At 42.3% G+C, this 12,693-nt stretch overlaps 1 protein-coding gene across 1 annotated transcript in view; it reads left to right on the forward strand.

Moving 5' to 3' along the window:
- Window positions 1–12,693, forward strand: part of LOC133991915 (AT-rich interactive domain-containing protein 5B-like) — a 76,621-nt gene extending 63,928 nt beyond the window's left edge. The window contains exons 9-10 of the mRNA XM_062430523.1: window positions 8,037–8,244; window positions 8,455–12,693. Coding sequence (XP_062286507.1) covers window positions 8,037–8,244; window positions 8,455–10,458 — 2,212 coding nt within the window. The 3' untranslated portion in view covers window positions 10,459–12,693. The remainder of the gene's footprint in view (window positions 1–8,036; window positions 8,245–8,454) is intronic.

Genomic DNA, 12,693 nt, shown 5'->3' on the forward strand with positions numbered 1-12,693 from the left:
GATAGTTTGCAAATCACTCCTCACTGACTCTTACTGTTATGGTGTGCAGTTCTAACAGTATTAAGAAATGCATTCCTTATGGACCTAAATGAATTCATGATGAGATAAAATCCAGTTATTTTCTTAGGATTAATTGATTCGTTGCATGGCACTATGGAACCAATTATGCTGTAAACTCCACCCATGCTCCTCTACAAGCAGACTAAAGAGGATTTAAAAGCTCAGAAATAACAGCCAAGTTTTGAATTATTAACCAACCTACATGGATACACATGTATATACAGTAACTACCCTTTCCCCTCTATATGCATTGCAAGCACACAGACTTGCAAGATAAAACGAAAACACCAGTTTAATGTATTCATCTAATCATTCAGTCAGATACTGCAGCATTTTGAACCTTCACATTCATCACTCAGATGGTAACTAAATTAAAGCAAGCATATGGATATGATCCTGAGGGAGCTGTGAGGGTATTATATAGTGCTGTTTGCACACTCGCACACACATACAAACACGCACACACGCCCACTTTTCCAAGGTTAAACAAATGCCAAATAAGATCTTCCCAACAAGAGATAACCAGTCGCTCATGAAGCAGGTCATTCCTCCAGGCCGGCGACCCTCTCCACATCCCTCCGGCTGCTGCTGGTTTATGCATCAACACAGCTTAGGCACACACACACCTGTCAGTAATACAGCAGTGAGCCAGCAGTACCATACGAGGGAGCCGGGCAGCTTCATATTGTGTCAAGATTGCATGCTGTAAGCGAATTTGCAAGCACAGGTAGTGGCGACCGGAATAGTTTTCCAGGAAATTTGTGAAACCATACATATGAGAGTATATTATTCAGTGTGTTGCATTGGTACACAAGCTGATGATGTGCCTCTAAATGTTCAGCTGAGGGTGCTGTTTAGTGTTTGATCTGCTTTCCTGGGTTCCTCCTCACAGCCTAAAAGAGGGATATGGTTTAAAAGAGGAGCTGCTGCAGAGTGGCTGTCCTTATTTATACTAATAATAGATATGACTTTCAACACATGGCTCCAGAGATGATGCTGGCCAAACGTACTTTTATTGCAAAAGTCAGAATCTGTCTTTGATCCTTGTTTTATAGCCTTTTTGAAATCTAGTTTTGAAATCATTGTGATCAGTCTCCACCTGGAAATTACTTGTGAGAATATGCGCCGTTCATCACGTTATAGGGTGTAAATAGGGTCGCAGGGAGGCAGGCAGGGTTGGCGAAACTGTGTGGGAAGCGCTGAGGTGTGACTGCTGCTGCGCTGGCCTTTCCCTCTCCAGCCACCGAGAAGCAGCTGAGAGAAAATAATGCTGAATCAATACAAAGCAATAATATCCACACACTGCAGTGAATATCAGGCTGACAGAGAGAGACGGTGTAAGAGGGAGGGGTGGTGGTGGGTGATAAGGTGTGTGTGTGTGTGTGTGTGTGTGTGTGTGTGTGTGTGTGTGTGTGTGTGTGTGTGTGTGTGTGTGTGTGTGTGTGTGTGTGTGTGTGTGTGTGTGTGTGTGTGTGTGTGTGTGTGTGTGTGTGTGAGAGAGAGAGAGAGAGAGAGAGATCAGCTGAAGCTGAGCAAGTTTCCATTCAGGGGAATAATTTTAGCTGAGCCTTGGTGTTTGGGCTGCTTGGAGGGCAATTAGCTTCATTGTATTAACTCAGCAAACACGGCCATTCTCTCCGCATGATGAATGAGGCTGTTTGTGGGCTCGCTGAAGTGTGTGTTTGTTCCCTAGAGGCGTCTTTGTTTCCACCTTTAATCATTAGTCAATGTGCTACAGAAATATAATTCAGAGGGAAGAATATACAGTGTACAAACTGGAGAAATACTTATATTTTCCTCCTCTCTCAGAACGATCACTTCTGATTTGTCTCAGCAGGCCAAAGTAGAGAAGAGCAGGAAATAAAAAGTCTTAAGCTAGTGGGAAGTAAGGAAGCAATATTTCATGATATAATTGCTTTAAATTAAGTGGATATTCTTGGCTGTCTTTGTGTTATTTGGGTTAAAGACTGTGAATATCCACACGCATTCAGCTCTCATTTTAAATTATACACATTATCCCTTTACAGCCCTAATGGTAAAATCATATGAAATGGTTTCCTAGGAGATGTTATTGTGAAAGATGGAGCCAGGGGCATAATCACTATATTTATGCTGTCCAGGAGCAGGCGGTAATCGCTGGTAGTAATGGAGTTACATAGCTGGAATTGAACAGGAGATAACCTCAGCTAATTGTCATTTTCAAAGTTACTGTTTTTTAGTCGCGGAGCGCCGTTCATTAGTGCGCAGGGGAAAAAATCAATGTAGAAATGTCCAAGCCAAGGTCTGCCGCTGCAGCTACGGGGAAGCTTTAATGATATTTATTTAAACCGTTTCCCGAGATTAGCTGTCAGGGCCCAGCGCTCTGAATTAAAAATGAGGTCATGAAAAAGATGGCATCAATAACCTTGAAATAGACTGCCTTTTGCTTCTGTGCTGTGCCATTTTCTCTCTGTCCCCCCCCCTCTCTCTCTTTCTCTCTCTCTCTCTCTCTCTCTCTATCCCTCTATCCCACTCCCTGCCTTGCACTTCATGCTGTTTCTTTCATTATACAGGTCAGCGCCTTTTAACAGCTCCTACATATTTAATCTTCCTGGTTTCCTACGTGATCTCTTGTTGCAGAAACATCACATTTCACTATCTCTGTTCATTTCTGCCTGTTACAGATTTTTAATACCTCACCATGCCTTGGCACTCTAATGTAATTGCACAACGGGGTTGGTATTGGGGAGGGAAAGGGTTGTGGAGGGGGGGGGGGGTATCCATGGCAACAGAGAAGCAATTTAGAATAATTTGCTATTTAAAAACTCTGAGGTTTTGGGCAATAGCAGAAAACGCAGATGAGGGGCTTTGGATTAAATCATCTTAAAATCATCATCATCTTAAAAGAATTAGATGTTTGCCGGATGTACTGTACATAGACTCTGAGGCCTGTGAAATATTCTCCAGCTCAGATCATGCAGATATGTATTTCTTTTAGGACAGATGCACGCCTGTTCCAATTTTAGTCGACTAGATGTTTTATTGATTCAGCCTTTATTCATTCCTTGTGGTATTGATGTTCTTCTGCATTCACTAAAGCTTCTCTCCAGATATAAAAATACATTTGTTGCTCATAATTGTGAGGAAACCTTGAGCCAGTGCTCACACTGAGAATTATAATAGAATAGAGTTCAGATTTTAGAGGGGGGGGACAGGAGATTGTGTTCTTTTAATTTTATTCTGCTAGACGCTCAGTATCGTGCACTAGTCAGCATCTCTCTGCACTGTCCTTGCTATATTGCAGATACATCAAATGTGGCGCATTACACTTTAGCTTGCCTTGTCTAATACCGTCGTTCAAACACAGGTTTCAGCTATTCTGGTCTCTTGTTCTAAAGCAGAAGGTATTATTTCATTACAATGAGAGGTGGTAGAGAGGGAATATCACCTTCATGTCCTCTCTACTCTTTATTCCCATACTGAGAGAAGCAGGAAGGGCAAAAAAGAAAAAAACAGTGACATATTCTAATGAAGAAGTAAAAATGACTCAATATAAAGAAACAAAGTAGGAGAGAAAGGTGGCAAAGAGAAAACTTGCAATATGAGAACATGGTTGCATATTGTGTGTCAGCATTCCTCAACAGTAAAACAATGTCTCAACATATTGTCTGCATCAAAAGAACGGTCAAATACTTTGTATATCCATGACTCTACTACTGCATCTGGATTTCAGCTTCAGTGGGAACGCAGCCAAAAAGGTGCATGTTCTTTACACTAAAATAGCAGGCAGCTATTTTAACCTCTGAGAGCTTGATGGTTTCCCCAAGACAAAATGCTTCATTGAACATCCAGTGATAAAACCTCTTTTTTTCTCTTTTTGGCAGCGATCTAACAAATCACAATATTGGGTGATTTCTTTATGCGTGGAATTTAATCAAAGGGTCCAAGGTTTCTTTCCCCAGTGGCAATGAGAAATCACAAATTATGGCACTGACGTGTGACAGGCAATCGACTGTATGAGAATCTATTCAAGTCTACTGAGATTAATAAGTAGTTCAGTGTAGCAAATTAAATTAATGACATTCTTGCAGAGATTCCAGCCTACTGTAGGCCAGCAAGAGGGAACATATGCTGTATATTTTTGGGTATTAATACTTGAGTGACTGAAAGACTTGAGTGTTTCTTCATGCAGAATAGTTCACATTTATTTTAAACAGTTAGAAGTCTTGGCTCACACCTGCCACAGCGAACATTTACTGTGAGTTGCTGCAGCAGCATCTAATGAGAGCAAACCCCAGGGGAACTGTAGAGGTCATTTTAAATCTGGTATTTTCAGACTTGACAAAGAACTTTAAGTTTTTCATACATTCCTGCCCTGCCCTCCTGTTTTAACTGCATGAATGAGGGTCACCTCAAGTGGTTTGGCTTTGAGACAAAAGAGGGGCTTTGAGGCATGAATCCTAAGCAGGGGGAGCAGCTACAATGTCTGTTTATCCCTCTGCTGGCATCTTGTCTCTCTCTTTCTCTGCAGCAGTTATTGTTTTCTTAATGCTGTGATGATGCTTAATCGTTGCATTTAGATTCGATAAAGATTTGATTTTATCTTATTTTATTCCCTTTTCCTCGCAAGGCTTGTAAAAGTAAGTCATTTTCTTGCCTCCACATATTTCTCCAGCCCCCGGGGCTTGTCCACCAGCTCTTTAAATAGTTTCTTTTCCTTTTTTTTTTTTAACACATGAAGCAGCTCTTGTGATCTTAACACAACACCAGCTAAAATTAATTTCAGCACGGATGGGAGGGAAATTGTTGAAATGGAACAGCCCGCAGGTTTTTTCCACTTATTTGGTGACTTAGGCATTTCTTGGATTTTAACACACTGCTTGTTCCTGTAACACAAAACTCAGATGAGAGCAGCACATTGCTGGTAAAGTCACCTTGTTTTTGCCAAGTTGTCTTTTTTCTGTAGGGAGGTGCTTTGTGTGCTATCCATTATTCGAAAAGCACAGACATGCTTAGTTGACAGTTCTGGTGTGATCAATGACATTGTCATTGATGTTACTGGCTCTAAAGAAGATAAGTCAGATATGTGTTTTATATACATGAAGAAATATCCTCTCAGCTTAAAAACACTTAACACATAATCTTTCTATCTCTGTTCAACGTTTATTTTCTTCACCGTATATTTTAGTTGCTTGTTATCAACATGGAAAACGGCTGCTTAAACAAAAGCAGGGTGATAAATTGGCATGAGAGGAAGTTAAGTATTTATTGACCTCATAAAAATGTTGCCTCTCCTGCCTTAATGAAATTCTTTCCTGGAATCTCTCAGTGCTTCACACGCCACCAAGTGGCCCAAATTATTAACTACATCTGGCTGTCTCTCAACTAATTCAGCGGCTGCCAAGCACAGCCCTTCTTTGCCTTCCTTGGAGGAAATTGCCACTTATATAAGTGGCATTGTATTATGATTGCTATATTACATGATCGTGACTAAGTTAAATATACACTGCTTGAAATTATTCCAGTCTTTAACAATGAAGGCTTTGTTATTATGTTTTTTTTTTTTTTTTACTACTATAGACTTAAACTAGACTTGAATGCTATGTAGCTTGAACTTTCTTTGCTTATTCAGCCATTTGTGGAAATTTACATAAATATGTCAAAGGTGTGTGTCTTGAATTGAAAGTATTAGGAAAACTATTTAATGGGCTACAGTTTTGGTAAGTCGTCTTATATTTATTAAGCGTAGCAAAGCAAATAATTCTGACAATGCAGGGAACTTCCTGAGGCTGAATTTTGGTTTCCTGGCCAAAACAGCATCTTAGCCTCTCCATTTGGAACTATTTAAGGCTCCAGTAATTTTCCCGGGCTCAGCTCTTACATTATCTGGCTCTGCGACACCCCATCCCCCCCTCCCCATATTGACATTCCATAAAGTTGACCCGGGCCATGGCAGTCATCTCTTTCCCACAGATCATAGTGATAGTCAACAGTGCAGCCTGGTATACTGTATAAATGCCACTTTTCCGCGCCTTTGATCACTGATAGGCGATCTGGACATTTGTACATGTTGAATCCACATTTCCCAGCCTGAAGAAATCAAATCCACATTTGTATAACATTTAGTCTACCTTCCTGTTTCTGCGCAATAATTATTGAGAGATTATAAACACAGAAAATCTGAAAAAACACTTCCCTGTTTGTAATAAATACCACTGCTGCTATTTTAAAGTTGAATGTTTTTTCATGTTTTCTAAGAAATTGCTCCTTCATTCAGAATCAGTTTTAGTCCTCATTAACATGTGATTATCCCCTCTTTTGCTCTCTCTCTCTCCTTCTGTGTCTTTTTCCTCTTTCTCTCTTTCCCTACCCTCTTCTCTTTCACAACCTCTTTGCTCTCCTTCTTTCCAATAAGTCACATTTAATAGTACATTTCCTTTCTTGGCCTGGGGCCTGGTGCCAGACCAGCTGTATGAAATGTAGTTTCACCGCTTTCCCTGCCAGCACTTTTGTTCAGAGGAAAAATAACAAAAAATCCCACAGAGCCTCTTGAACTCTCTGAGGCTTTTTTTTCTTCCTTTTGAAGAGGAGGCGAAACAGCTCTTGATTCATTGTTTGTTTTACCGCCATGTCCCTTAAAAGGAATAGTGCAACCGTCTCTTGTCGTTACACGAGAAGACCTTATTTTTTCTCATGACTGAGAAAGTCATGTTTCTGTCTGGCTTTTATGGATTGTTATTGTACAAACTCTGACAGAGGAGCTGGAGAAATTTTCAGAGGAGCTTATTGAAGTTAGGAATGTTGTAGTTTTTCAGTTGTCTTGGTTTCCTCTTCCACAACGTTTTCTCGTTTCTGGTCTATTGCCAATTTCCATTTTCTTTTCTGAGCAATAAAAGTCTAAAAGTTTCCCTCGCTGGTTTCTTCATGTCATTATTTTACACATGGGTATTGTTATGTTACCCAGATCTTAATGTTCCCATTAGTTATGACATCAGATACGGAAAATTGACTTGGCAAGTATTCAGAAGAGAAATAACAGAAATCAAAAATAGACAAATGTTTTTTCTATAGGATGTTACTTGTCACTTCTCATGGACTTAATTAAGTTGGAGCATATGCAGCTATTCTGCATTTTATCACGTCAACTGGACAGTGCGTTAAAAATGTGAGCGTATTGTTACCAGCTGATATTTTATTTCTAAAACCGCTCTCACTGAATCACAATTGTATATTAAATAAGATATTATATGCCATGAGGTCCCTTTAGCCAATTTGATTTGAATTCATCTAAGCATTTCCCTGCTTTTCATTCCCACAGCCTCAAACACAACACATGCATACATACTCTAGCATATATTCTTCTCTCAAGGTTAAACTAATACCAAATGTGATCAGTCTCAGTTGGAGATAACAGCTTATTCACATTCTCTTACTTCTACACACACACACACACACACACACACACACACACACACACACACACACACACACACACACACACTCACACACACACACACACACACACACACACACACACACACACACACACACACACACACACACACACACACACACACACACACACACTCTGGCACCCTCCTGAACCTGGATTTCCCCTAACCTAGTTAATTACAATAGGATTGTTAATGCTTGCCAGGTATTAAAACAAGGGGGGGTTTAAAGCAGCATATTTGATACACTGCATGCCTCTGGCAAAGCTGGAGCTCATTCTGTTTTTGGTATTACTAAACAAAATACTTGTGTGGTTTGCTGTGTTATTCACTTGTATGGATACTAAATAAAAAAGGCTGTTCTATCCCAGCTTTTAGAGTGTTCAAACACAGTTTTTTTTTTGGATGTTTTTTAAACTCTGACCTGTTGTATATTTTTTTGATGAACCAAAACATAGATTTGTAATTGTGCTTTACAAGCGTGACATGACATAACATGATCACACACAAACTTATCCGCGTTCCTTTGCTTACATTCCTCCTCAGGCTCCTCCTTCCATATGAGAGGCACGTCAAGGGCGAGCAGGACAAACCCCTCCCCTTGGCCAAACCCAGGAAGGAGGGCGTCCAGGAGAAGGTGTCAGGGGCCAAATCCAAAGGAGTCGGGGCCAAGAAATTGAAAATCCCCAACAATCCCAAACAGGGGAACAGAAGGGACCGAGGGGAGACGGTGAAAGGCCAAGAACAATCACAGGTCAGTCACAGACCTCTGCTGCCTCATCAGCATTCCTTCACGCTCTAATTCAATTTAATTTCAATTTCCATGTGGTTTCTCATCATTTCTTCACCCATTGTCTTGAATTTCTGTTGTCTTTCAAATTGCAGAATAATAAGTTATATAGGAGTGTCTTGTTTCTTTTACTTTGAGGAACAACTGTAACAACTATCATTTTTCTGCATCTAGGACTCCAAGGGGAAAGAGGAAAATCATGAGCTCTCTGCAGCCATAAAGCACGAGGCGCTTCTAAGAGATGAACCGATTGTAATAGAGGAGGAAGAGTTACATCTTACCCTGAAGAAAGAGGAATCATTGGCAGAGGAGCAGCCATCTTCACTCTGCCCCAAAGAGCCAGAATGCAGGTCCCCACATGCTGGTCTACCCCTCCACACAGGGGCCGGTCCCCAGACTGAATGGAGGCAGATCACAGAGGCCCTCCAAGTTAAACTTACACGTGAACAGCAAACTGAAGGGCATTTCATTCCTAAAAACGCCTACCTGCCTCACCGTTGGGATCATAATAAACCTCCTGGACATGTTGCCCTGCCTGAACCCACCTCCAGGGTCAAAGACTCCACAGACAGTCATGGTGGGAGAGTGGGGAAGGTGTTACCTATGTGTAAAACAGACAGACAGGCTATAGACTTGAGCACAGATTCCTTCTCAGAGAAAGAAGACTATGGGGTCTTTAAGAAGGAGTCTATCCAGTGCCCCGCACAGACGGTTGCTTACTGCAAAGCCAGTCAGGTCATGTCTCCTTTGGCCAAAAAGAAGCTCCTCTCCCAAGTGTGCGAATCCAACCCTTTCTCCTTTTCTTCTCCTTCTCTCCAGCCTCTGCATCCCACAGTTGCTCCCTCTCTCCCTGCCATATCGGGGGCTGAAAGAGAGATGAAGAGAAAGGGTGAGGAGGAGGTGGCAGGGCAGAGGCACGGGTGTGTGTCAGACAATATCCCGGAGGTAGCACCCATATTTAGGCCATCAGTCATCCAGCATGCCCAGAGCAGCAAGCCTCACCAACAAGCCACCGGTGGCCTGTCGGAGAGGAGCGCTGCAGGGGACATTTCAGAGACTTACAGCTGCCGGACGAGCCACCACCTCCAGCCACAGGTCAATCCACCGTGGCAACCCTATCTCCCCCGAACCCATACCCAGGAGGGTGCAGAGAATGCTGGAGAGAAGCTACTCCAGGGCCCAGCCACTCAGACTCGGAGCTATGCAGGTGACTGCTACTCCTCCCCACACCTCCACAGCCTGTACAGGCAAACTGAGAGCTGCCTGAGCCAGGAGAGGATGGCTGGCTTCCCCAACGGAGAGCAGAGAGAGCACTACACCAGGGACCGAGAAGGCAGCCAGGGCTTTGTTTGTGGCAGCCTGGAGCAAGAGGGCTTAGCCTACAGATCTCACTACAGTGACAGGACTCAAACACACAGAGATAGCAGAGAGGCAGAAGATGAGCCCAGAGATTTCACAATTTCTAAACCTGTCTCTCAGAGGGTGCCTACCTTCTCCAAGCCCTCCTTCTGCAATCTTGCATATCCCATCATGCACCAGGGGTTGGATTCACACCCTAAGGCGTGCAGAGTTCCTCCTATGACCATTTCTCCTCCCAAACAGAGCCCAGCAGAATCATCGCAGCAATTTCCCAGCCCCAAAGCTTCGTCGGATGCATCCCTCAGCAGCCCCATCCGACCCAGTAAACGGAGCTTACTGGAACCCGAGAACGACGAAGTCCCAGAGAGGAAAGTACGTGTGGTGACACCAATCCACCCTGCGTGCGCTATCCGACGCAGCGACCCAGAGGAGCTCAAACCAGCCGAGCCGGCCCACGCCGTTCACCTGAACAACCATCTCCCTGAGGGCCATCCCACAACGACCTTCCCCCCACACCATGCCGCACCCCTCTACCCTGGCATGTACCCACACGGCAGCCTGGTATCGCAGGACGGGCTCCAGCAGCACCCAGGTCTGCAGTACCTAAAGAGCCAGTCTGCAGTGTCTCCCCTCGTGCCCCCCTTAGCCTTCCACTCCATGATGCTCCACAGGCAGCTGCTGGCCTCCAGCCCCAGCCCGCACCACTTCTACAGGCATCCAGGTGGGGCAGCACTGTACGGGGACCTGTTGCACCACTTGTACCCTCTCTCCACCCTCCCACCACAGCTTTCCTCGGTACACCCCAGCACCAGACTGTGAGGGAGAGATGACAGTTAGTTTGTCTCTCTCCCTCTCCATCCTCAGAAACTTTTTCAGCTTCTCTCTGTCTGTCTTTCTGTCTCTCTTGCTCGGGGATTGTGGCTCAGTCGAAAGAAAACACTGATTATAAAACTTAGGCTGATTACAGACTGATAAACTCATCAGTGAGGCAGACTGAAAATTCCATTTTCTTTTTTTAAAAATGTGTTTATGCATTTGTTTATATACTTTGCACTGTTCTGTATTTTTTTTATTACCACTTACTGTATCTTTTATGTTGTTGTTGTATCCTTATTTGCACAATGCTGATGTGTATGTGCTCACAAATCAGTTTGCCGCTCTCAGTCACCATGAGTCAGGTTGTTGCTCTGGACATGTGAAAAGTGGAGGGCAACAGAGAAAAGCCATTTGTTTACTGCGTCTGAGGGCTAAACTTTGTTGCTTAAAAACACTACAAGTAACATGACAACGTAAATGAAATTCTTTATATAACCAGAGGTGCGTTCATCATTGCAAACAATGTTTCAACAGCTGTTTAGCGCATTATTACACTTTGGGCAGCCAGTGGTGTTGTATCTGTTTACATGTCTCCATGCTGAGAGCTGTTGCCTGTTTGTGCCACAGTAAATCCACCTGGATTCTTTGGAATAGACATTAACACTCACTGCGGTGCTGCATAATATGACATTGTTTCATCATGACATTCAGAGGTGCTGTGTATGACAGATGTACTGTAGACTCACTTTCTACTCAGTTCAGGTTTTTACTCATTTATTTCACTTCAGATACAACACAAGCAGTTGATCCTCAATCTGTTGACAAATCGCGAATGTTCCATTTGTTAGAGTTAATGAAAAGCCGTTTTCATTTTTGCTTTCTGAATTGAAAGTAAATTGACCCCAAACCCCATGTGACAAGTAGACTGTAGCAGCTTGTTTTTGTCTGTAGGACCAGCGTAATGAAGCAGCCGTCTGCTGTGGAATGCTTCACCGCAAGAAATCAGCATTTCATCTTTTTGTTCTTGACTTGAAAAGCTCTTGTTTTGATGAAAAGACTCTTTTATTCGACCCGCTGAAAAGACTCACTGTATGATTTAATAGGAATGTTGTCACTTAGGATATTATTGCTTTGCAAATATCTGTGCCTTTTCGCAGTCTTGAATTAGAGTTAGCACTACAGTTATTAAGGTTTATCTTCTGTAGCAGGGTAGAAATATCAATATTATTGTCACTCTCGTCTCATAAGCAGTGCACAGCAGACACTCATTCAAAAACCATATGGCACAGACACCAGACTTGATTGGTAAGGCACTAAATTTAAAGTTTTTAAACAGTTACGCTTGAACCTAAACATTAGTATTTGTGCTTAAATAAAATTGATTTACTTAGTTTAACTGTGTCAGACAGTCTGTCATAGAAGAACATGAGAAGATTTACAGGTAGTTGATATTGACACAGGTCTGGTGTCTCATCCGCAGGGCATGTGTGCTATGTGTGTTTTTCTAACAGTGATGAAAAGGTACCAGACTCCATAAAGTATGCCTACCATGCTCCGTAGCCCGAGGTGGAAAGACAACACCTGCTCTGGCTTTTACAACCACTATAATTGCAATCCAGGATAGTCGAAATACACAGTGAACATGTCTGGTGTTTCAAAAAGAAGAAGAAAAAAAAGCTGTAAACTTCGATGTGTAAAGTTTTACTGATTACTTAGATAAAGACATTAATTTCTGATTAAGTACTGTACATTGCTGTGTGTAGGTAAAACTGGCATTAGTGCTGGCCTCCTATACAGAACATTCATACGGGATCAATTTCATGGCAAACCCTCTCTATCTCTTTGTCTTATTTTCGGTGTAAATAGCACTTGTAGATAGTACCGCGTGGTTGTTATCCATATAAACTGTTATAATCTGTAAATAGTATTAAAAAAAACAGTATAAAAGACGGTTACACAATCTAGCGGTGTCCTTGTTTGCTCTGTTTCAAGGTTACCGTGATCACGTTAGATCTAAACAAACACTACACTAAGAATTAGGATACTCTTTTTATTTGTTGTCGTTTCACGTTCTCTTCTTTTTTTCCACGTTGTTTCCATTAATGTGCATCCTGAAAGTGTTTTTGATACCGTAGCCATCTGTTTACCAATCATCCAGCTGGCGAGCAAGACAAAAAATAAAATACATTTTGTATGATATGACCTCCTGTATATTTAATTAAAATATTTTACTATCTA

The sequence above is a fragment of the Scomber scombrus genome, chromosome 12 (assembly GCF_963691925.1).
Source record: "Scomber scombrus chromosome 12, fScoSco1.1, whole genome shotgun sequence".
Taxonomy (NCBI): Eukaryota; Metazoa; Chordata; class Actinopteri; order Scombriformes; family Scombridae; genus Scomber; species Scomber scombrus.